The 26,072-nt window shown below is 48.7% G+C and overlaps 1 protein-coding gene across 2 annotated transcripts in view; it reads left to right on the top strand.

Moving 5' to 3' along the window:
• Positions 1 to 26,072, top strand: part of SMC1B (structural maintenance of chromosomes 1B) — a 619,466-nt gene that overhangs the window by 283,892 nt on the left and 309,502 nt on the right. For both annotated transcript variants that reach the window (XM_063928898.1, XM_063928897.1), the window contains exon 9: positions 1,127 to 1,334. In XM_063928898.1, coding sequence (XP_063784968.1) covers positions 1,127 to 1,334 — 208 coding nt within the window. The remainder of the gene's footprint in view (positions 1 to 1,126; positions 1,335 to 26,072) is intronic.

Below are 26,072 nucleotides of genomic sequence, written 5' to 3' on the forward strand. Positions count from 1 at the left end.
GAGTCCCCAGCATCCTCTACGGACTAGGAGAAGAAGATTTACCGGTAGGTTTAAAATCTTATTTTTTCTATTTGTTTTCGACATTTTTAGGGTTATGTTTAAGGTTAGGCACTAGGTGGAAAATTAGGGTTAGGATACTGATTTAGATGGTTAGGATTAGGCACCAAGGGGGATGGTTAGGGTTATGCTACAGGAGAGGACAGTTTGGCACAGTTGGGGGGGGGGGGGGGGGGGGTTAGGATTAGACACTAGGGGAATGGTTAAAGTTAGGTACTTAATGGAGAATTAGGGTCAGATTTGGACTATATTAACAAAAAAAAGGTGCTGACCATTTTTGTGTCGACAATTCCCATGTCGCCTTTTTGTACCTGTCGATCATAAGCATAGTCAACCTTTCATCTGTCAACCTTTTGCGCTAATGCATGTCGACCATATGGTATCAACCTATGGTCTGTCAGTCTATTCATATTCTATCTTTTAATCCACACCCGGAGAGCTTCCTCTTCAGAGAGTGATAGGTACCATGTAGAGGGATTATATCCTTGTTCATCTGGTGCCCCTACCTAATTGTACCCCACTTGCCTTCCAGAGGAGAAAGAGAGGTGTCAGGCTTTCAAACAAGCCATATCTGTACTCCTTTCAAGGCTTCTATATATCTGTCTAGTTCAGAAGCTAGATAGGTTGTTTTGATCCATATTGAACCTGAAAACCTTGAACACCAGCCTTTAAATTGTCAGATTGAATTTGGAGTCTTTGAGATGATGATGGAGGTGATATGTGGCATGGAGGGAATAAGTCTTAATTTCATTAGACATCAAGATGCATATTTTCATATTCCAATCAGGGAAGGGCTGCATTGCCTACAGAAATTTGGTATCGAAAAATCATTTATAGATTTTTGAGCTGGCCATATCAAATTCTTTGATTGTGTCACAGGTGCTTGTTGTGCTTTTGGGCAGTGGGGACCCCCTTCTAGTTTTGCATTCATTTTTGCAGGGGGTTAAATATGCTGTAGTTACTAGTAGAATGTGTATACTATTAATACTGGAATGCTTTGTTTGAGATCTTTATTTATGGGATAAGATGGTCGCTTAATGTATGTTGTTTTTTGTTTTTGTTTTTAAAGAAAATCACTTGAAGAGTACCGGAACCAAGAAGAACAATTCATACATGAAATTGAATCCGGGAAACAGAGGATGTCTGAGGTTAATGAGGAACTTAACAGCACTGTCAGCAACCTGCAAAATGCCCGGATTGATTACAATGAAGGCAGCCGTAAGAAGATGAAAGCAGAGATTCTAGAGAGCATGAAAAGAATGTATCCTGATTCTGTGGTAAAGATATGAGCTGTAGACTTAGGCATAAATCTGCAGTCACCATTATTGAAGTTGAAAGATGACAGTATTCATACAGCTACTTAAAAAGAGGAAAAGAAAGCTATTACTAAAGAATCATTTGATTTTTGTACTGATCATTAAATTGTTTTCCTCTTGTAGTTCTTCAGAACAGAGGAACATTTTATGTAGTCTCTGCCTCCATGGGCAAACGCAGGATTTTTAAAGGGGGGTTTCTATATGCCTCATGAAGTGTTCTCTCCCAGCCATGGTGTCCCTATCCCCCCCTAGTGTTCTTTCACAGCCACTGTGTCACCCCCCCTTTGTATTCTGTCACTGTGTCACACTTCTTCTCTGTGACAGGTCCCAATCACTGCGTCACCTCCCCTCACTCTTTGTTCTGTCCCAGTCACCGTGTCACCCCGTCTTCTGTCCCAGTCAGTGTCACATCCCCCCCAATCTGTTTCCTGTACCAGCCACTGTGTCACCCCCCATGTTCTGTCCCAGTCACTGCGTGTTCCCCCCCTCCCCCAGGTTCTGTCCCTGCCACTTTGTCTAAACTGTTGTAAAATATGCTGTGCTTGTCATGGCAGTGCAGTCTATTTCACCCTATGAGTGTTGTACTGCTTACAAAATGCAGCTGAGTGACTTAATCTGGGATCTACTCTGCAGGGTACTTTCCCCCTCAACCCATGGCCTGTTAGATAAATTCTTTTAACTTTGATCCAGCGAGAATATATTTCCATGAAAGGGATTTCTAACCAGGGACTGTTTGGAGGATGGATCTGTTGACCAGATCTTGCACTAGAGAGTCTGACTTGTATGGTATATTAACTATACACTGAACTGCCAAAAGTCATGGGATAGCAGTATGCAAAGATAATCGCCACAGTACTGTGGTAGTTGGCGCCACAGTATTGTGATGTCTTGGAAATGCACAGACCTACATGGAAATGCACAGACCTACATCAGGTGTAATTTGACATCTCCTGTGTCAGCTTGAACACCAGCTAGGCTGTTCGTGGCAAGACATCGTGAACTAACGGAGTTCGAACAGGGTATGATAGTGGGTGCCTGACAGATGGGACATTCCATTTCCGAAGTTGTGGAGACATTTAGCACTCCGCAATCTACAGCGTCACGTGTGTACTGGAAATGCCTCATGGGATATTCCATTTCTGAAGTTGTGCAGACATTTAGCACTCCGCAATCTACAGTGCCACGTGTGTACCGGAAATACCTCATGGAAGGCAGTGGCCAACCACAGGTGCTTCTATGATCATCACCAGAATTGTCTGTGGTAACAGACAAGCAACACTGACTCAAATCACATCCACAATTCAAAGCAGGAGGTGCCAGACGCATATCCAGCAGGTCAGCGTAGCGTTTTTTAGCTTCCATGGGATATGGGAGCAGAAGATCCACCAGACTGCCCCTATTGATACTACAACACTGGTGCGATGCCACACCTTGGCTTGTGACATCGCTAATTGGACACTGGAGGACTGGCAACATGTGGCATGGTCCGATATGTCATGGTTTCAGTTGTTTTGTTCTCATGGTAGGGTTCAGGTGTGGCTCAGACCCCATGAGGCCATGGATCCCACTTGTGAGCAAAGGCATTGTGCAGGCTGGAGGTGGTTCCATAATGGTGTGGCATGGGTCGGGTCCACTGGTCTGCCTGAATATGTCATTGACTGGTAACCGCTAAGTAGCATTGCTTGATGACCATTTGTAGCCCTTCATGAACTTCATACATCGCCACAATGATGGAATATTCCAGTAGGATAATATAATTGGTCCCAAAGTTGTCCAGAATTGGTTTGAGAAGCATTCTAGAGCTTTCTGATGAATGGTGTGGCCGCCATATTTGCCCGACATGAACCCAATTGAGTATTTATGGGACGGGGTGGAGAGGTCCATTTGTACCCAAGATCCTGCACCTACAAATATTAGGGAGTTGTGGGAAGATATCCAGAATACATGGGTCAGCATCTCTCCAGAGGTCTTTTGTTCACTTGTGGAATCAATGCCACGTTTAGTTGCTGCACCTCGCTGGACTAGAGAGGGTCCTACATGATACTAGGCACCTATCCTATGACCTTTGGCACGTCAGTGTATTAGCTAGTATAATAAACAAGGCACTTTCAGACAGCCTTGCTGGCTTCTGCGCTGATTTGCATACTGTATGTAGAGCTTAGCCTCTGGAATTTCAGATGCTAAGTCGGCCAACTCAGTTGGTATTGCTCCATTAGGGAGTTTTACTTAGAGGCTGAGAGGATGTCCTTACAGGAAACCTTTATCATACTTACCTACTTTGCTGCCTCCTCCTCCGGGAGGAGGCAGCGGTGTAGGTGTATGGGGGCGTGTCCAGCAGCAGGACGGGCGGCACGGAGGCGTGGCCAGCAGCAGGATTGGCGTTCCGGTGGCGTTTCATCAGGGTCACGTCATCGTGACTCCACCCCCCGCTATGCTGTGGCGAGAAACGAGGCGCTGCATAGCGGGGGCCGGAGCTACGATGACGCGATTCAGCGCGAATCGCGTCATCGGACCTCCTTGGGCCGCCCACTTGTTCTCTGCTGCGGGCGGCCGAGGGGGAAAGCGGGAGGCTTGCCCACCTTTCCGGGGGGCCGGGAGGGTCACCCGATTTTCGGGAGCCTCCCGGCCATTCCGGGAGGGTAGGCAAGTATGCCTTTATGCTTCTCTAAAGGCCACTGCAACAAGCTTGATCGGGGTTATATCGTTTTTTTCTCTAACGTCCTAGTGGATGCTGGAGACTACGTAAGGACCATGGGGAATAGCGGGCTCCGCAGGAGACTGGGCACTCTAAAGAAAGATTTAGTACTATCTGGTGTGCACTGGCTCCTCCCTCTATGCCCCTCCTCCAGACCTCAGTTAGAATATGTGCCCGGACAGAGCTGGGTGCTTTTAGTGAGCTCTCCTGAGCTTGCTAATAAGAAAGTATTTTAGTTAGGTTTTTTATTTTCAAAGAGCTTCTGCTGGCAACAGACTCTCAGCTACGTGGGACTGAGGGGAGAGAAGCAAACCTACTAACTGCGGCTAGGTTGCGCTTCTTAGGCTACTGGACACCATTAGCTCCAGAGGGATCGAACACAGGACCTGACCTTGTCGTCCGTTCCCGGAGCCGCGCCGCCGTCCCCCTCGCAGAGCCAGAAGACAGAAGCCGGCAGAAGCGGAGAAGACATCGAAATCGGCGGCAGAAGACTCCTGTCTTCACATGAGGTAGCGCACAGCACTGCAGCTGTGCGCCATTGCGCCCACACTAACCCACACACTCCGGTCACTGTAGGGTGCAGGGCGCAGGGGGGGGCGCCCTGGGCAGCAATTGTTACCTCCTGGCGAATGCTGCATATAGACAGTGGCACACTGTTATATGTATGAGCGCCCGCCATTTATTTTACAAGAAATCGCGGGACAGAAGCCCGCCGCTGAGGGGGCGGGGCCTTCTTCCTCAGCACTCACCAGCGCCATTTTCCTTCCACAGCTCCGCTGAGAGGAAGCTCCCCAGTCTCTCCCCTGCAGAATCACGGTAGAAGGGTAAAAAAGAGAGGGGGGGGGGACATAAATTTAGGCGCATAAATCATAATACAGCAGCTACTGGGTAAACACTAAGTTACTGTGTAATCCCTGGGTTATATAGCGCTGGGGTGTGTGCTGGCAAACTCTCTCTCTTGTCTCTCCAAAAGGCCTTGTGGGGGTCCTGTCCTCATTTAGAGCTTCCCCTGTGTGTGTGGTGTGTCGGTACGCGTGTGTCGACATGTTTGACGAAGAGGGCTATGTGGAGGCAGAGCAAGTGCAGTTGACTGACGTGTCGCCGCCGACGGTGCCGACACCTGATTGGATGGATATGTGGAAGGTGTTAAATGATAATGTAAACTCCTTACATAAAAGGTTGGATAAAGCTGATACCTCGGGCCAGTCAGGGTCTCAACCCATGCCTGATCCTACAGCGCAGAGGCCCTCAGGGTCTCAAAAGCGCCCACTATCCAAAATGGTTGACACAGATGTCGACACGGATTCTGACTCCAGTGTCGACGACGATGAAGCAAAATTGCAACCAAAAATGACAAAAGCTATACGTTACATGATTACAGCGATGAAGGATATTTTACACATATCAGAGGTAAACCCTGTCCCTGACAAGAGGGTTTATATGTATGGGGAGAAAAAGCAAGAGGTGACTTTTCCCCCTTCACATGAGTTAAATGAGTTATGTGAAAGAGCGTGGGATTCCCCAGATAAGAAAGTCCTGATTTCCAAAAGGTTACTTATGGCATACCCTTTCCCGCCAGAGAACAGGGTGCGCTGGGAATCCTCCCCTAGGGTAGATAAAGCTCTGACACGCTTATCTAAGAATGTGGCCACCCTAAAGGATCCTGCAGATAGAAAGCAGGAAAGTATCCTGAAATCTGTTTATACACATTCAGGGACTCTACTGAGGCCGGCAATTGCGTCGGCGTGGATGTGTAGTGCTGTAGCAGCGTGGACAGATAATCTATCTGAGGAAATGGATACCTTAGACAGGGATACCATTATGCTGACCCTGGGGCATATAAAAGACACTGTCCTATATATGAGGGATGCCCAGAGGGACATTTGCCTACTGGGCTCTAGAATTAATGCAATGTCAATTTCTGCCAGGAGGGTCCTGTGGACTCGGCAGTGGACAGGTGATGCTGACTCCAAAAAACACATGGAGGTGTTACCTTACAAGGGTGAGGAATTGTTTGGGGACGGTCTCTCGGACCTGGTTTCCACAGCTACTGCTGGGAAGTCAAACTTTTTGCCATATATTCCTTCACAACCGAAGAAAGCACCGTATTACCAAATGCAGTCCTTTCGCGCACAAAGAAGCAAGAAGGTCAGAGGTGCTTCCTTTCTTGCTAGAGGCAGGGGCAGAGGAAAAAAGCTGCACCTTACAGCTAGTTCCCAGGAACAGAAGTCCTCCCCGGCTTCCACTAAATCCACCGCATGACGCTGGGGCTCCACGGGTGGAGCCAGGAGCGGTGGGGGCGCGTCTCCGACATTTCAGCCACCAGTGGGTTCGCTCACAGGTGGTTCCCTGGGCTATACAGATTGTGTCTCAGGGATATAAGCTGGAATTCGAGGTGATGCCCCCTCAACGTTACCTAAAATCGGCCCTGCCAGCTTCCCCCATAGAAAGGGAAGTAGTGGTAGCGGCAATTCACAAGCTATTTCTCCAGCAGGTGGTGGTAAAGGTTCTCCTTCCTCAACAGGGGAAGGGATACTATTCCACAATGTTTGTGGTACCGAAACCGGACGGTTCGGTCAGACCTATATTAAATTTAAAGTCCCTGAACATTTATCTGAAAAGATTCAAGTTCAAAATGGAATCGCTCAGAGCGGTCATTGCAAGCCTGGAAGAGGGGGATTTTATGGTGTCTCTGGACATCAAGGATGCTTACTTGCATGTCCCCATTTATCTGCCTCATCAGGAGTACCTCAGATTTGTGGTACAGGACTGTCATTACCAATTCCAGACGTTGCCGTTTGGTCTGTCCACGGCACTGAGAATATTTACCAAGGTAATGGCAGAAATGATGGTGATCCTGAGAAAGCAAGGAGTCACAGTTATCCCATACTTGGACGATCTCCTCATAAAGGCGAGGTCGAGGGAGCAGTTGCAGATCAGCGTAGCGCACTCACAGGAAGTGTTGCAACAGCATGGCTGGATTCTGAATATCCCAAAGTCGCAGCTGATTCCTACGACGCGTCTGCCCTTTCTGGGCATGATTCTGGACACAGACCAGAAGAAGGTGTTTCTCCCGACGGAGAAGGCTCAAGAGCTTGTGACTCTAGTCAGAGACCTCTTAAAACCGAAACAGGTGACGGTGCATCACTGCACGCGAGTCCTGGGAAAGATGGTGGAATCGTACGAAGCCATTCCCTTCGGCAGGTTCCATGCGAGGATCTTTCAATGGGATCTGTTGGACAAATGGTCCAGGATCGCATCTTCAGATGCATCGGCTGATCTCCCTGTCCCCCAGGGCCAGGGTGTCTCTTCTGTGGTGGCTACAGAGTGCTCACCTTCTCGAGGGCCGCAGATTCGGCATACAGGACTGGGTCCTGGTGACCACGGATGCGAGCCTCCGAGGGTGGGGAGCAGTCACTCAGGGAAGAAACTTCCAAGGGTTGTGGTCAAGTCAGGAAACTTGTTTGCACATAAATATCCTGGAACTAAGGGCCATATTCAACGCCCTGAGTCAAGCGGAGCCCCTGCTTCGCAAAAAAACGGTGCTGATTCAGTCAGACAACATCACCGCGGTGGCTCATGTAAACCGCCAGGGCGGCAGTGTGGCGATGGCAGAAGCCACCAGAATTCTTCGGTGGGCGGAGAATCACGTAAGAGCACTGTCAGCAGTGTTCATTCCGGGGGTGGACAACTGGGAAGCAGACTTCCTCAGCAGGCACGACCTTCACCCGGGAGAGTGGGGACTTCATCACGAAGTCTTCATTCAGATTACAAATCGATGGGAACTGCCACAGGTAGACATGATGGCGTCCTGTCTCAACAAAAAGCTGCAACGGTATTGCGTCAGGTCAAGAGACCCTCAGGCGATAGCTGAGGACGCCCTGGTAACACCGTGGGTGTTCCAGTCGGTCTATGTGTTCCCTCCTCTTCCTCTCATACCCAAGGTACTGAGAATCGTAAGAAGAAGAGGAGTGAGAACAATACTCATTGTTCCGGATTGGCCAAGAAGACCTTGGTACCCGGAATTGCAAGAAATGCTCACAGAGGACCCATGGCCTCTGCCTCTCAGACAGGACCTGTTGCAACAGGGTCCCTGCCTGTTCCAAGACTTACCGCGGCTGCGTTTGACGGCATTGCGGTTGAACGCCGGATCCTAGCGGAAAAAGGCATTCCGGATGAAGTTATTCCTACGCTGATAAAGGCTAGGAAGGACGTGACAGCAAAGCATTATCACCGCATATGGCGAAAATATGTTGCTTGGTGTGAGGCCAGGAAGGCCCCTACAGAGGAATTCCAACTGGGCAGATTTCTGCACTTTCTACAGTCTGGAGTGACTATGGGCTTGAAGTTGGGACCCATAAAGGTCCAGATTTCGGCCCTGTCCATTTTGTTTCAAAGGGAACTGGCGTCTCTTCCTGAAGTTCAGACGTTTGTTAAGGGAGTGCTACATATTCAGCCCCCTTTTGTGCCACCAGTGGCACCTTGGGATCTCAACGTGGTGTTGGGTTTCCTAAAATCTCACTGGTTTGAACCACTTAAGACCGTGGAGCTAAAGTATCTCACGTGGAAGGTGGTCCTGCTATTGGCATTAGCTTCGGCTAGGCGTGTGTCAGAATTGGCGGCCTTGTCATGTAAAAGCCCCTATCTGGTTTTTCATATGGACAGGGCAGAATTGCGGACTCGTCCCCAATTTCTGCCAAAGGTGGTGTCATCTTTTCATTTGAACCAACCTATTGTAGTGCCTGCGGCTACTCGTGACTTGGAGGATTCCAGGTTACTAGATGTAGTCAGGGCTTTGAAGATTTATGTAGCCCGAACGGCTGGAGTCAGGAAAACTGACTCGCTATTTATCCTATATGCCCCCAATAAGTTGGGTGCTCCTGCTTCAAAGCAAACCGTTGCCCGCTGGATCTGTAACACGATTCAGCAGGCTCATTCTGCGGATGGATTGCCGCATCCAAAATCAGTGAAAGCCCATTCCACAAGGAAGGTGGGCTCTTCTTGGGCGGCTGCCCGAGGGGTCTCGGCATTACAGCTTTGCCGAGCTGCTACTTGGTCGGGTTCAAACACATTTGCAAAATTCTACAAGTTTGATACCCTGGCTGAGGAGGACCTTGAGTTTGCCCATTCGGTGCTGCAGAGTCATCCGCACTCTCCCGCCCGTTTGGGAGCTTTGGTATAATCCCCATGGTCCTTACGGAGTCCCCAGCATCCACTAGGACGTCAGAGAAAATAAGATTTTACTCACCGGTAAATCTATTTCTCGTAGTCCGTAGTGGATGCTGGGCGCCCGTCCCAAGTGCGGACTTTCTGCAATACGTGTACATAGTTATTGCTTAATATGGGTTATGTTATGTTGGCATCCATTGTTGATGCCCTGTTGTTGTTCATACTGTTGACTGGATAAGTGTATCACAAGTTATACGGTGTGATTGGTGTGGCTGGTATGAGTCTGGCCCGAGATTCCAAAATCCTTTCCTTATAATGTCTGCTCTTCCGGGCACAGTTTCCTTAACTGAGGTCTGGAGGAGGGGCATAGAGGGAGGAGCCAGTGCACACCAGATAGTACTAAATCTTTCTTTAGAGTGCCCAGTCTCCTGCGGAGCCCGCTATTCCCCATGGTCCTTACGGAGTCCCCAGCATCCACTACGGACTACGAGAAATAGATTTACCGGTAAGTAAAATCTTATTTTTTCTCTTTCATCCACTAGGGGACACTGGAGTTCCTTAGACATTAGGGGTGTGAAGCTTGCAACCCGAGGTGTGGCACAATCTAAATCAGTATTGTCTGCACAGCCGGTTCCTTCTCCTTCACATCCCTCCTCCCTCAGTTTTGAAAATTGTGCTAGGAGGTAGCACATGGAGCTTTGAGCTCCTGACTAAAACATTTGGTAGCTGCGTCCACCTAATAAAAGGGAGACGAGGCTGATTTATATAGAGAGACAAAGATCCCTTTTGAATGGACCTGCATCTCTCATCTGGAAAATCCTCATCTAAAACAGAGTGAGTACTGTTTTTTCTCTGACGTCCTAAGTGGATGCTGGAACTCCGTAAGGACCATGGGGAATAGCGGCTCCGCAGGAGACTGGGCACAACTAAAGAAAGCTTTAGGACTACCTGGTGTGCACTGGCTCCTCCCCCTATGACCCTCCTCCAGACCTCAGTAAGAATCTTGTGCCCGGCTGAGCTGGATGCACACTAGGGGCTCTCCTCAGCTCCTAGAAAAACAAAGTTTATTTTAGGTTTTTTATTTTCAGTGAGATCTGCTGGCAACAGACTCACTGCTACGAGGGACTAAGGGGAGACAAGCGAACCTACCTGCTTGCAGCTAGCTTGGGCTTCTAGGCTACTGGACACCATTAGCTCCAGAGGGATCGAACACAGGGCCCGACCTCGATCGTCCGGTCCCGGAGCCGCGCCGCCGTCCCCCTTACAGAGCCAGAAGCAAGAAGACAGTCCTGGAAATCGGCGGCAGAAGACTTTGGTCTTCATCAAGGTAGCGCACAGCACTGCAGCTGTGCGCCATTGCTTCCCATGCACACCTCACACTCCGGTCACTGATGGGTGCAGGGCGCCCTGGGCTGCAATATTAAGTACCTTGGCTGGCAAAACTACATATAATATAGTCATAGAGACTATATATGTGTAAAATCCCCTGCCAGATATACCTACGAAAAAGCGGGAGAAGTCCGCCGGAAAAGGGGCGGGGCTATCTCCCTCAGCACACTGGCGCCATTTTCCCTCACAGCTCCGCTGGAAGGATCGCTCCCAGGCTCTCCCCTGCAGTTTCCAGACTACATAGGGTAAAAAAGAGAGGGGGGGCACTAAATTTAGGCGCAATATTGTGTATACAAGCAGCTATTGGGAAAATCACTCATTTACAGTGTTAATCCCTGTGTTATATAGCGCTCTGGTGTGTGCTGGCATACTCTCTCTCTGTCTCCCCAAAGGGCTTTGTGGGGTCCTGTCCTCAGTCAGAGCATTCCCTGTGTGTGTGCGGTGTGTCGGTATGGCTGTGTCGACATGTTTGATGAGGAGGCTTATGTGGAGGCGGAGCAGTTGCCGATAAATGTGATGTCACCCCCTGCGGGGCCGACACCTGAGTGGATGGACTTGTGGAAGGACTTACGTGAAAGTGTCAACTCCTTACATAAAAGGTTTGACGACATAGCTGATGTGGGACAGCCGGCTTCTCAGCTCGTGCCTGCCCAACTGTCTCAAAAGCCATCAGGGGCTCTTAGACGTCCGCTACCTCAGATGGCAGACACAGATGTCGACACGGATACTGAATCCAGTGTCGACGACGATGAGTCTAATGTAACTTCCAATAGGGCCACACGTTACATGATTGAGGCAATGAAAAATGTGTTGCACATTTCTGATGTTACCCCAGGTACCACAAAAAAGGGTATTATGTTTGGGGAGAAATAACTACCAGTAGTTTTTCCCCCATCTGAGGAATTAAATGAAGTGTGTGAAGAAGCGTGGGCTTCCCCCGATAAGAAACTGGTAATTTCTAAAAGGTTACTAATGGTGTACCCTTTCCCGCCAGAGGATAGGTCACGTTGGGAAACATCCCCTAGGGTGGATAAAGCGCTCACACGCCTGTCAAAGAAGGTGGCACTACCGTCTCCGGATACGGCCGCCCTGAAGGAATCTGCTGATAGAAAGCAGGAGGCTATCCTGAAATCTATATATACACACACAGGTGTTATACTAAGACCGGCTATAGCTTCAGCCTGGATGTGCAGTGCTGCTGCTGCGTGGTCAGATTCCCTGTCAGAAAATATAGATACCCTAGACAGGGACACTATTTTGCTAAACGTAGAGCATATAAAAGACGCACTTTTATACATGAGGGATGCACAGAGGGATATTTGCCGGCTGGCATCTAAAATAAGTGCAATGTCCATTTCTGCCAGGAGAGGATTATGGACTCGGCAGTGGACAGGTGATGCAGATTCTAAAAGGCACATGGAAGTTTTGCCTTATAAAGGTGAGGAGTTGTTTGGGGATGGTCTCTCGGACCTCGTTTCCACAGCCACAGCTGGGAAGTCAGCATTTTTACCCCATGTTCCCTCACAGCCAAAGAAAGCACCGTATTATCAGGTACAGTCCTTTCGGCCCCAGAAAGGCAAGCGGGTTAAAGGCGCGTCCTTTCTGCCCAGAGGCAGAGGTAGAGGGAAAAAGCTGCAGCATACAGCCAGTTCCCAGGAGCAAAAGTCCTCCCCCGCTTCCTCCAAGTCCACCGCATGACGCTGGGGCTCCACAGGCGGAGCCAGGTACGGTGGGAGCCCGTCTCAAAAACTTCAGCAATCAGTGGGCTTGCTCACGGGTGGATCCCTGGATCCTTCAAGTGGTATCTCAGGGGTACAAGCTGGAATTCGAGACGTCTCCCCCCCGCCGTTTCCTCAAATCTGCCTTGCCAACAACTCCCTCAGGCAGGGAGGCAGTGCTAGAGGCAATTCACAAGCTGTATTCCCAGCAGGTGATAGTCAAGGTGCCCCTCCTTCAACAAGGACAGGGTTACTATTCCACAATGTTTGTGGTACCGAAACCGGACGGTTCGGTGAGACCCATTTTAAATTTGAAATCCTTTAACACTTATATAAAAAAATTCAAGTTCAAGATGGAATCGCTCAGGGCGGTTATTTCAAGCCTAGACGAGGGGGATTACATGGTATCACTGGACATCAAGGATGCTTACCTGCATGTCCCCATTTACCATCCTCACCAGGAGTACCTCAGATTTGTGGTACATGATTGTCATTACCAATTCCAGATGTTGCCGTTTGGTCTGTCCACGGCACCGAGGGTATTTACCAAGGTAATGGCCGAAATGATGATACTCCTTCGAAAAAAGGGAGTTTTAATTATCCCGTACTTGGACGATCTCCTGATAAAGGCGAGGTCCAGGGAGCAGTTGTTGGTCGGGGTAGCACTATCTCGGGAGGTGCTACAACAGCACGGTTGGATTCTAAATATTCCAAAGTCACAGCTGGTCCCTACGACACGTCTACTGTTCCTGGGGATGGTTCTGGACACAGCACAGAAAAAAGTATTTCTCCCGGAGGAGAAAGCCAAGGAGCTGTCATCTCTAGTCAGAGGCCTCCTGAAACCAAAACAGGTGTCGGTGCATCACTGCACGCGAGTCCTGGGAAAAATGGTAGCTTCCTACGAAGCAATTCCATTCGGCAGGTTCCATGCAAGGACTTTTCAGTGGGACCTGTTGGACAAGTGGTCCGGATCGCATCTTCAGATGCATCGGCTGATAACCCTGTCTCGAAGGACCAGGGTGTCTCTGCTGTGGTGGCTGCAAAGTGCTCATCTTCAAGTGGGCCGCAGATTCGGCATACAGGACTGGGTCCTGGTGACCACGGATGCCAGCCTTCGAGGCTGGGGGGCAGTCACACGGAAGAAACTTCCAAGGACTATGGTCGAGTCAGGAGACTTCCCTACACATAAATATTCTGGAACTGAGGGCCATTTACAATGCCCTAAGTCAGGCAAAACCCCTGCTTCAAAACCAGCCGGTACTGAACCAGTCAGACAACATCACGGCAGTCGCCCATGTAAACCGACAGGGCGGCACAAGAAGCAGGACGGCGATGGCAGAAGCCACAAGGATTCTCAGATGGGCGGAAAATCACGTGTTAGCACTGTCAGCAGTGTTCATTCCGGGAGTGGACAACTGGGAAGCAGACTTCCTCAGCAGGCACGACCTCCACCCGGGAGAGTGGGGACTTCATCCAGAAGTCTTCCAACTGATTGTAAACCGTTGGGAAAGGCCACAGGTGGACATGATGGCGTCCCGCCTCAACAAAAAGCTAGAAAGATATTGCGCCAGGTCAAGAGACCCTCAGGCGATAGCTGTGGACGCTCTAGTGACACCGTGGGTGTACCGGTCGGTTTATGTGTTCCCTCCTCTTCCTCTCATACCCAAGGTACTGAGGATAATAAGGAGAAGAGGAGTAAGAACTATACTCATTGTTCCGGATTGGCCAAGAAGAGCTTGGTACCCGGAACTTCAAGAAATGATCTCAGAGGACCCATGGCCTCTGCCGCTCAGACAGGACCTGCTGCAGCAGGGGCCCTGTCTGTTCCAAGACTTACCGCGGCTGCGTTTGACGGCATGACGGTTGAACACCGGATCCTGAAGGAAAAGGGCATTCCGGAGGAAGTCATTCCTACGCTGATTAAAGCTAGGAAAGAAGTGACCGCAAACCATTATCACCGCATTTGGCGAAAATATGTTGCGTGGTGTGAGGCCAGGAAGGCCCCAACGGAGGAATTTCAGCTGGGCCGTTTTCTGCTCTTCCTACAGTCAGGGGTGACTATGGGCCTAAAATTGGGTTCCATTAAGGTACAGATTTCGGCTCTATCGATTTTCTTCCAGAGAGAACTGGCTACACTACCTGAAGTTCAGACTTTTGTTAAGGGAGTGCTGCATATTCAGCCCCCTTTTGTGCCTCCAGTGGCACCTTGGGATCTCAACGTGGTGTTGGATTTCCTAAAGTCACATTGGTTTGAGCCTCTTAAAACCGTGGAATTAAAATATCTCACGTGGAAAGTGGTCATGCTGTTGGCTTCGGCCAGGCGTGTGTCAGAATTGGCGGCTTTGTCATGTAAAAGCCCTTATCTGATTTTCCATATGGATAGGGCAGAATTGAGGACTCGTCCCCAGTTTCTCCCTAAGGTGGTATCAGCCTTTCATTTGAACCAACCTATCGTGGTGCCTGCGGCTACTAAAGACTTGGAGGCTTCCAAGTTGTTGGACGTAGTCAGGGCCCTGAAAATTTATGTTTCCAGGACGGCTAGTGTCAGGAAAACTGACTCGCTATTTATCCTGTATGCACCCAACAAGCTGGGTGCTCCTGCTACAAAGCAGACTATTGCTCGCTGGATCTGTAGTACGATTCAGCTTGCACATTCTGCGGTTGAACTGCCGCATCCTAAATCAGTGAAAGCCCATTCCACGAGGAAGGTGGGCTCTTCTTGGGCGGCTGCCCGAGGGGTCTCGGCTTTACAACTTTGCCGAGCAGCTACTTGGTCGGGGTCAAACACATTTGCTAAATTCTACAAGTTTGACACCCTGGCTGAGGAGGACCTAGAGTTTGCCCATTCGGTGCTGCAGAGTCATCCGCACTCTCCCGCCCGTTTGGGAGCTTTGGTATAATCCCCATGGTCCTTACGGAGTCCCAGCATCCACTTAGGACGTCAGAGAAAATAAGATTTTACTCACCGGTAAATCTATTTCTCGTAGTCCGTAGTGGATGCTGGGCGCCCATCCCAAGTGCGGATTGTCTGCAATACTTGTATATAGTTATTGTTTAACTAAAGGGTTATTGTTGAGCCATCTGTTGAGAGGCTCAGTTATTGTTCATACTGTTAACTGGGTATAGTATCACGAGTTATACGGTGTGATTGGTGTGGCTGGTATGAGTCTTACCCGGTATTCAAAATCCTTCCTTATTGTGTCAGCTCTTCCGGGCACAGTATCCTAACTGAGGTCTGGAGGAGGGTCATAGGGGGAGGAGCCAGTGCACACCAGGTAGTCCTAAAGCTTTCCTTAGTTGTTGCCAGTCTCCTGCGGAGCCGCTATTCCCCATGGTCCTTACGGAGTTCCAGCATCCACTACGGACTACGAGAAATAGATCTACCGGTGAGTAAAATCTTATTTTTACGAAGGGCCCTGTTAGGTTTCTTAGTTTCCTTCCTTGCCCTATTAATTTAACATTACAAGAGTTCCCCTGGTTTCTAATCCCACTTTAGATACAGTAAACTGGTGGGCTTATGCTACACAGCGGCAGCGATCTCAGTCTCCCTTTTCTAGAGTGAGACTCTATGCTGAGAGCTCAAGTTCTCCTGACTATCTTATCGCCGCGACGGGACTTAGTGAGAGACGTCCCGTAGCGCGTACAGGCAGGAGAGGTCAGACGCCGCAAGAGCTCGGCTGAGCGCTGCGGCGGGCGGTCCCGGAGCGCGGGACGGAGCGGAGTGCGGAAAGAGGTTGAGGCTTGCTGGGACTACAGGTTTGCAGACACTCACCTGGTAGACGATCAGCGCGCCTCCCCATAGCATAGCACAGAAGGCTGGAAGGCGCAGTTTAGTAAATGAAGTGACAAAAATTTTTTAATGTCGCCCATTTTACTTTTTACTCCTAGCTCCATTCTAAGGGGATGATATAAGCCCTCCCCCTCGCATACACACTAACTTCATCCTAATGGGAGGATATAAACCCTCTCCCTAGTATTGACATCAAGCATTTTTTAGTGTAGCTGTAACTCCCTCTGCTGGTAGAAAGTTATATATATACATATTTTAAATTAGGATTTCCTGAACAATTTAATTATATTACTATTTATATTTTCAAAGGAATTCTATGCAAAGATCCTGAAGAAAATACTAGGAAGCACGTGAACAACCTCACCATCGTAGCTGATTTACAGTTCGGGCTGTGAGGGTTTCAAACCGGCTGATGAATTATTATTATTATTAATATAATTTTTTTTTTAAATTTAATTTTGGTTTTGTCATTTTCCCTCCTTGTACATATTGAAGGGATAAGTTTGCCAGCCGTTTCTAATACCTTTGCTTCCGTCTTCCCTCAGTCTTTTCCTTCCTAGTTTAAAAGGTGAAAGCGCTGCGTAATACCCTAGTACAGTGTTTAAATAGCATGTCTAAAGCACCAACCAGGACTTCCAAGACCTGCTATGTTTGTACGAAGTGTAACAAAAAGAGCACGGGGGTTGGCAGCTCCGGGGTGTGCGACTCCTGCTTGGACAAGGACGCTCCACCTAGGAGCAGTGCTCCGCCTAGGTCATGGGAAGACAACCTGGCAAATAGAATCTCACAGGAGATGGCGGAATCCCGCAGACAGCAATCGGAATGGGCTACGGGCTTCTCTAAGACGATGGAGGAATTTCTCATCAAGTTAGCGCCGCGAGCACATGCAGAAACGAATGTGCGCAAGGCAGTTAAAAGACCTCTTCCCATCATAACAGAACCAGACGAGGAAGGAGATCCTCTCATTGATACGGAGGAAGGTGAGTTAATGGAATCTACCCTGGACGCCGATTTTCCAGAAGTAGACACGGCACTCTCGGGTATTGAGTCTTTGATTGAAGCGGTGAAAGAGATCCTTGACTTCAAGGCGGAAGACGTCAAGGAACCAGAAGAATTCGATTTATTCGAATATCAGAAGCCGCGTTCTGCGGTGTTTCCCATTCATAAATCCCTCCAATCTCAGATGGAGGAGGCTTGGAAACAGCCGGACAAACGCTTTCAATTTCCAAATAGGTTTCAAACAACTTATCCCCTACCCAAGGGTATCATGGATAAGTGGGAGACTCCACCTGTAGTGGATGCTTCCCTAGGAAGGTTATCGAAGAAGACAATATTGCCGATACCTAATGTGACGACTTTAAAGGATGCGTCAGATAGGAAGGTGGACCCTACTTTAAAGTCAATATTCATGGCAGCAGGTGCAGCACAGAGACCTGCGATCGTATGTGCTTGGGTAAACAAGGCCATGGGCGCGTGGTCTGGGCGTATTGTACTGGCTATTGAGGAGGAAAATAGCTTGGAAGAGATTACCCAACTGGCGGACCACATTCGTGAGTCTGCTTCATACTTGTGTCAAGCCTCACAGGATCTTAGCAGAATAGCTTCGCGCATCTCCGCTTCGGCTATATCGGCTAGACGGATTTTATGGCTCAGAGAATGGCAAGGCGAATCTGACACCAAGAAGGCGGTGGAATCTATCCCCTTTGGGGGAGAGATGCTTTTCGGTGCTGAGTTGGATAAGTGGATTTCGCAGGCTACAGCAGGAAAATCTACTTTTCTGCCTACTCCATATACGAGAGCCGTTCCACAGACTAGAAGAGGATATTCGGGACCGGCATTTAATTCATTTAGATCGCGGTCTTTTCGAGGCCGAGGACGAGGTTTTGGTACACAAGTCCGTGGAGGCAGAGGTAGAGGCTGCGCACAGGCAGCAGCCAGACAACAGGATAAACCTGTTGACAAGACCGTGGCATGACGGTCTTCCGGACCACCTGGGATCCCCCTTGGTGGGCCTTCGTCTGGTAGGTTTTCGGGATATATGGACAATCACCTCTCCAGATCCTTGGATCAACGACATAATCTCCCAGGGGTACAGACTGGATTTTCAACAGAGACCTCACAGTCAGTTTTTTACAACGGGTCTGCCTCAATGCCCTCAGAAGGCAGAAGCGCTACTGACAGCCATCCAAAAATTATTACGGTCAGCGGTCATTACTACAGTTCCCGCCTTTCAGAGAGGAACGGGTTTTTATTCCAGTCTTTTTGTTGTACCAAAGCCAGACGGAACGGTCAGGCCGATCCTCAATTTAAAAGTTTTAAACCAGTTTCTAAAGATATACAGATTCAAAATGGAATCAATCCAGTCGGTCATTGCAGGTCTGGAACAGGGCGAATTCATGGTGTCCATAGATATAAAGGATGCATACCTGTATATTCCAATTTGAGTTCCCCACCAGGCTTACCTAAGGTTTGCACTGGTGAGGGATCATTACCAATTCAGAGCACTGCCATTTGGTCTATCGTCAGCGCCGAGGATGTTCACAAAGATAATGGCAATCATGGTTGCGGGGTTGAGAATGTTGGGAGTCACGATCATACCCTATCTAGACGATCTTCTGATCAAGACCCTTCTCAAGAGAAGCTGATCAAAGCTGTTCAGACGTCTCACCGATTTCTCGTTCAACACGGCTGGATTGTGAACTTCCAGAAATCCAACCTCACTCTGACTCAACGAATTCAATTCCTTGGTCTCATCTTGGACACGGTACAGTTAAAGATTTTTCTGCCAGAATCCAAGATCAGGTATATACAGAGGTTAGTAGATCAAGTACTAGGGACACCGTCAGTGTCTGCGCCTCTGTGTACAACTTCTCGGAAAAATGGTGGCGTCGTTCGAAGCTCTCCATTACGGCAGGCTTCATTCACGACCGTTCCAGATGAACCTCCTTGCTCAGGGAGCCGGTTCACACTGGCTTCTTCATCGTCTGATCCGACTTCAACCACACGTACAAGTCTCCTTGATTTGGTGGTCGTTGCGCAAGAATATCGCAGCAGGGAAGAGATTCAGGATATGGAATTGGAGAATCCTGACAACGGACGCCAGCCTCAGAGGTTGGGGTGCCGTCTTCAAGGACCATCAGTTTCAGGGACGATGGACGTTACAAGAGAGCAGATTGCCCATCAACATTCTCGAACTAAGAGCAGTTTACAATGCACTTCTCCTCGCCGAAGACTTAGTCAGGAATCACTACGTGAGGGTACAGTCGGACAATGTCACAACGACGGCTTACATAAATCGTCAGGGAGGAACAAGGAGCAGAATGGCGTTACGGGAAGCCACAAAGATATTGGTATGGGCGGAAAGGCGAAACGTCATACTATCGGCGGTGTTCATTCCAGGTGTGGAGAACTGGGAAGCAGATTATCTCAGTCGACAGGACATGCACCCGGGAGAGTGGTGCCTGCATCCACGGATTTTCAACATGGTCGTGAGGAGATGGGGTCTTCCTCAAGTGGACCTCATGGCGTCTCGGCAGAACCGTCAGCTGCCCCGTTATGTGTCCAGAACAAGGGATCCGGCAGCAGAAGGAGTGGACGCATTGACGCTTCCTTGGGGGTACGAAAAGGTTTACATCTTTCCACCGTTCCCACTCATTCCCAGGGTTCTGAAGAGGCTGAAACGAGAGCGAGTATGGGCGATTCTAATCGCACCAGATTGGCCACGCAGGAGTTGGTACCCGGATCTACAAGGCTTGTTAGCGGACAAGCCGTGGCGGTTACCTCAGAGAGAGGACCTGCTTATCTCAAGGCCCGTTTCTACATCCGGACCTGAACAAGCTGCGTTTAACGGCGTGGCTATTGAGACCAGGATCTTAAGGAACAGAGGGATACCTAGAACGGCTATTCCTACAATGATTGCAGCTCGAAAACCGGTCACGGCCGGGCATTACTACGGAATTTGGAAGAAGTACATCGACTGGTGTAAGGAACGTGGATGGAATTCGACGTCCTTCCACTTATCCAAACTTTTACTTTTCCTTCAAGCCGGACTAGACTTAGGTCTGCGCCTGGGATCTCTGAAGGTTCAAGTGTCGGCTCTTTCCATCCTTTTTCAACAGCGGTTGGCAGCCTTACCAGAGATTCAGACCTGTTTACAGGGGGTTCTGAGAATACAGCCCCCGTTTCGTCCTCCAACTGCACCCTGGGATCTCAAATTGGTATTAGATTTTTTGAAATCCCCACTCTTTGAACCGTTACCAAGAACAGACCTGAAACATCTCTCTTGGAAGGTAACGTTGTTGCTAGCCTTGGGATTTGGCTAGGCGGGTTTCTGAGTTAGGAGCCTTATCGTGCAAGAGTCCTTTTTTGATTTTTCATGAGGACCGGGCGGAACTCCGTACTAATGCAGATTTCCTTCCGAAAGTTGTTTTGGGGTTTATGTAAACCAGACGATTGTGGTCCCATCTTTCCAGGGTCTGGCAGATGGGGATGTATCCTTGGATGTTGTCCGAGCGTTGCGGGTGTACGTACACATTACGTCGTCCTTTAGAAAGTCCGACCATTTATTTGTCCTGTATGATGGGCCAAAGAAGGGTTGGCCGGCTTCTAAGCAATCTCTGTCCAGATGGATTAGACTGGCCATTCGGCAAGCTTATGTTTCCTGTGGTAAACAGGTTCCTGTACAGACGGGTGCTCATACTACCCGGTCGGTGGGTGCCTCCTGGGCGGCTGCTAGAGGTGCTTCCACGACTCAACTTTGTAGAGCGGCGACGTGGTCCTCAGCCCACACGTTCTCTAAATTTTACAAGTTTGATACCTTTGCGTCCGAGGATTCTAAGTTCGGACGTTTGGTTTTACAGGCAACAGACAGCATTCCCTTCCTAGGGGATAACTTTGGGACGTCCCCTAATGTCTAAGGATCTCCAGTGTCCCCTAGTGGATGAAAGAGAAAAGAGGATTTTGGTACTTACCGATAAATCCATTTCTCTGAATCCTCTAGGGGACACTGGACGCCCGCCTCGGTGCTGTCAGCCTGCTGTGTTTGTGTTATTGTTCAAACAGTTCGTACAGACGGTGTTAGTTTCGGTTAAAGAAGTTCTTGGATGCTGTTTGTTATGTTGTACGGTTCGGTTCCTCGCCAGGTGCGGTAGTCTTATGTCCTATTCTCTCAGTCACATTTTCAAAACTGAGGGAGGAGGGATGTGAAGAGGAGGAACCGGCTGTGCAGACAATACTGATTTAGATTGTGCCACACCTCCGGTTGCAAGCTTCACACCCCTAATGTCTAAGGAACTCCAGTGTCCCCTAGAGGATTCAGAGAAATGGATTTATCGGTAAGTACCAAAATCCTCTTTTTTCAGAAATAAAACCCCTCAGACCCGAGGCCTCAACTTTTCCCCCCTATTCGACGCTAATCCTTGCAAAAGGTGTGAAACCGTGATAGTTGGCTAATTTGGAAAAACCATCCAGGGGCCTAATAATATAGTACTAAGCAGTCACTGTGGTTAAGGCTATTAGATGCTTCATAATGATGTCAGCACCTGAGTTAGTATGTTAAATACACACTGGTCATTACAAGGATCACTCCAGTCCTGTCCGGTATCCGGATGATAGATAGACAGTGTCTAGTTAGGCAGTCAATAGATAGAGATCATATCTTAGACAGACATTAGGTCAACAGGGTCAAAAGGTCAACATGGAAAAGGTAGACAATACAAAAGGTCGACCGGGTCAAAAGGTCGATATGAAAATAATCGACATATAAAAGGTAGACACAGGGGGGTAAATTTACTAAGCTCCCGATTTTGACCGAGATGCCGTTTTTTCATCAAAGTGTCATCTCGGTAATTTACTAAGCAATAATCACGGCAGTGATGAGGGCATTCGTAATTTTTTGCAAGTCCAAGAAAAAAATTACGAATGAATACACCATCGGTCAAAACGCGGCTGTTTAAGTATGAATCTCGGTAATTTACTAAGAAGTGCAAAGCAAAAAAAAAACAAACACTGCCGTGAAAAATTACAACTCGTAAAAAAGTGCTAAAAAAACCAGACCTGCTTTTTTTTTCCGTGATTGGATAGGCATGCAGGGATCCATGAGATCCGTGCATGTATATCAGTGGGAAGGGGTGGCAAAGTTGTTATTTTATTTAAAAAAATTGCGTGGGGTCCCCCCTCCTAAGCATAACCAGCCTCGGGCTCTTTGAGCCGATCCTGGTTGCAGAAATATGGGGAAAAAATTGACAGGGGTTCCCCCATATTTAAGCAACCAGCATCGGGCTCTGCGCCTGGTCCTGGTTCCAAAAATACGGGGGACAAAAAGAGTAGGGGTCCCCCGTATTTTTAAAACCAGCACCGGGCTCCACTAGCTGGACAGATAATGCCACAGCCGGGGGTCACTTTGATATAGTGCCCTGCGGCCGTGGCATCAAAAATCCAACTAGTCACCCCTGGCCGGGGTACCCTGGGGGAGTGGGGACCCCTTCAATCAAGGGGTCCCCCCCCCAGCCACCCAAGGGCCAGGGGTGAAGCCCGAGGCTGCCCCCCCCCATCCAATGGGCTGCGGATGGGGAGGCTGATAGCCTTTTGTGATAATGAAAAGATATTGTTTTTAGTAGCAGTACTACAAGGCCCAGCAAGCCTCCCCCGCATGCTGGTACTTGGAGAACCACAAGTACCAGCATGCGACGGAAAAACGGGCCCGCTGGTACCTGTAGTACTACTACTAAAAAAATACCCAAAAAAAGACAAGACACACACATCGTGAAAGTAAAGATTTATTACATACATGCACACAAACATACATACATACTTACCTTATGTTCACACGCAGGTCGGTCCTCTTCTCCAGTAGAATCCAAGGGGTACCTGTTGAATAAATTCTACTCACCAGATCGCGGGTCCCAGGCTCCTCGGGGCATCCATTTGTAATCCACGTACTTGCATAAAATAAGAAAACGGAAAGCCGAGCCACGAACTGAAAGGGGCCCCATGTTTTCACATGGGACTCCTTTCCCCGAATGCCAGAAACCCACTCTGACTGATGTCTAAGTGGGTTTCTTCAGCCAATCATGGACCGCCACGTTGTAGCACTCTCCTGATCGGCTGTGTGCTCCTGTACTGTATGACAGGCGGCACACGGCAGTGTTACAATGTAGCGCCTATGCGCTCCATTGTAACCAATGGTGGGAACTTTCTGCCCTGCGGTTGACCTAAAGTGACGTCACCGCTGAGCAGAAAGTTCCCACCATTGGTTACAATGGAGCGCATAGGCGCTACATTGTAACACTGCCGTGTGCCGCCTGTCATACAGTACAGGAGCACACAGCCGATCAGGAGAGTGCTACAACGTGGCGCTCCCTGATTGGCTGAAGAAACCCACTTAGACATCAGTCAGAGTGGGTTTCTGGCATTCGGGGAAAGGAGTCCCATGTGAAAACATGGGGCCCCTTTCAGTTCGTGGCTCGGCTTTCCGTTTTCTTATTTTATGCAAGTACGTGGATTACAAATGGATGCCCCGAGGAGCCTGGGACCCGCGATCTGGTGAGTAGAATTTATTCAACAGGTACCCCTTGGATTCTACTGGAGAAGAGGACCGACCTGCGTGTGAACATAAGGTAAGTATGTATGTATGTTTGTGTGCATGTATGTAATAAATCTTTACTTTCACGATGTGTGTGTCTTGTCTTTTTTTGGGTATTTTTTTAGTAGTAGTACTACAGGTACCAGCGGGCCCGTTTTTCCGTCGCATGCTGGTACTTGTGGTTCTCCAAGTACCAGCATGCGGGGGAGGCTTGCTGGGCCTTGTAGTACTGCTACTAAAAACAATGGCCCTCATTCCGAGTTGTTCGCTCGGTATTTTTCATCGCATCGCAGTGAAAATCCGCTTAGTACGCATGCGCAATGTTCGCACTGCGACTGCGCCAAGTAACTTTACTATGAAGAAAGTAATTTTACTCACGGCTTTTTCTTCGCTCCGGCGAACGTAATGTGATTGACAGGAAATGGGTGTTACTGGGCGGAAACACGGCGTTTCATGGGCGTGTGGCTGAAAACGCTACCGTTTCCGGAAAAAACGCAGGAGTGGCCGGAGAAACGGTGGGAGTGCCTGGGCGAACGCTGGGTGTGTTTGTGACGTCAACCAGGAACGACAAGCACTGAAATGATCGCACAGGCAGAGTAAGTCTGGAGCTACTCTGAAACTGCTAAGTAGTTAGTAATCGCAATATTGCGAATACATCGGTCGCAATTTTAAGAAGCTAAGATTCACTCCCAGTAGGCGGCGGCTTAGCGTGTGTAACTCTGCTAAATTCGCCTTGCGACCGATCAACTCGGAATGAGGGCCAATATCTTTTCATTATCACAAAAGGCTATCAGCCTCCCCATCCGCAGCCCATTGGATGGGGGGGGACAGCCTCGGGCTTCACCCCTGGCCCTTGGGTGGCTGGGGGGGGGACCCCTTGATTGAAGGGGTCCCCACTCCCCCAGGGTACCCCGGCCAGGGGTGACTAGTTGGATTTTTGATGCCACGGCCGCAGGGCACTATATCAAAGTGACCCCCGGCTGTGGCATTATCTGTCCAGCTAGTGGAGCCCGGTGCTGGTTTTAAAAATACGGGGGACCCCTACTCTTTTTGTCCCCCGTATTTTTGGAACCAGGACCAGGCGCAGAGCCCGATGCTGGTTGCTTAAATATGGGGGAACCCCTGTCAATTTTTCCCCCATATTTCTGCAACCAGGATCGGCTCAAAGAGCCCGAGGCTGGTTATGCTTAGGAGAGGGGACCCCACGCAATTTTTATTTTTTATTTTACAGTGTTTAATTTAAAAAAAAAAAAAAAATGAACCCCAGCACGGATCACACAGATCCGGCAGAGATTCATTGTAAAAAAGTCGGCAGTGTTTTGCTAATCACTGCCGTAAAAAAAAAAAAAAAAAACACGAATGACATCGACATCGGAACAAAAGAAAAACCCGAATACGGCAGCTTAGTAAATTAGTCGTAACAAATTCAAAAAGTTGCAGTTTTACACTTTCGATGTCATTCGTGATTGAACTTTGACCTGAAACGGGAAAATACGAATGTTAGTAAATTTACCCCAGGGTTTTTTTTAAATTTTACATGTGTTTGGACTTTTTCATACCTTATTTATCCATGTCGGCATAGAGTTGGTTATAAACCTTGCGAAGCGAGCCCCGTGAGGGTATGCCTTTCTACAATTAGGGGTCCCAGGTGACAAAACTATCCACACAAACCCCAAAAATGTCGACAATGTTCATGTCGACATTTAGACCCTATCGACCTTTTGTACTGTCTACTTTTTTCATGTCTACCTTTTGACCCTGTCGACCTGTTTACCCTATCGACCTTTTGACTGTCTAACGTGGTGTCTATCTATTGACTGTCTAACTAGACACTATCTATTATACCACACCGGTTCTGTCCAATGGTAGCCTTTTTTGAAATAAGAAATGGTGAGCACTGATAGGCAAATCTCCTGCAATAGCGCACTATTCTATATTGAAACTATATTGATGCTAAAATTAACAGGTCAACCAGAGGAGTCTGTAAGAATAAATATGGCAGGTTAAACAGTCCCAGAGGATTGGGTCTTGATTAATTTCTTAAATACAGTAGACCTGAAAAGATGGCTAGTGTCATGCTCAAAGGCAGGTGTGTAAAACTTTCAGCAGACAAGGATTACATCACTTCCATTATCCCCCAATGTTTCACATGTTAAATAATGTTTCTCTGACGTCCTAGTGGATGCTGTGGACTCCGTAAGGACCATGGGGAATAGCGGCTCCGCAGGAGACTGGGCACAAAAGTAAAGCTTTAGAACTACCTGGTGTGCACTGGCTCCTCCCTCTATGACCCTCCTCCAAGCCTCAGTTAGATTTTTGTGCCCGAACGAGAAGGGTGCACACTAGGTGGCTCTCC

The sequence above is a fragment of the Pseudophryne corroboree genome, chromosome 6 (assembly GCF_028390025.1).
Source record: "Pseudophryne corroboree isolate aPseCor3 chromosome 6, aPseCor3.hap2, whole genome shotgun sequence".
NCBI lineage: Eukaryota > Metazoa > Chordata > Amphibia > Anura > Myobatrachidae > Pseudophryne > Pseudophryne corroboree.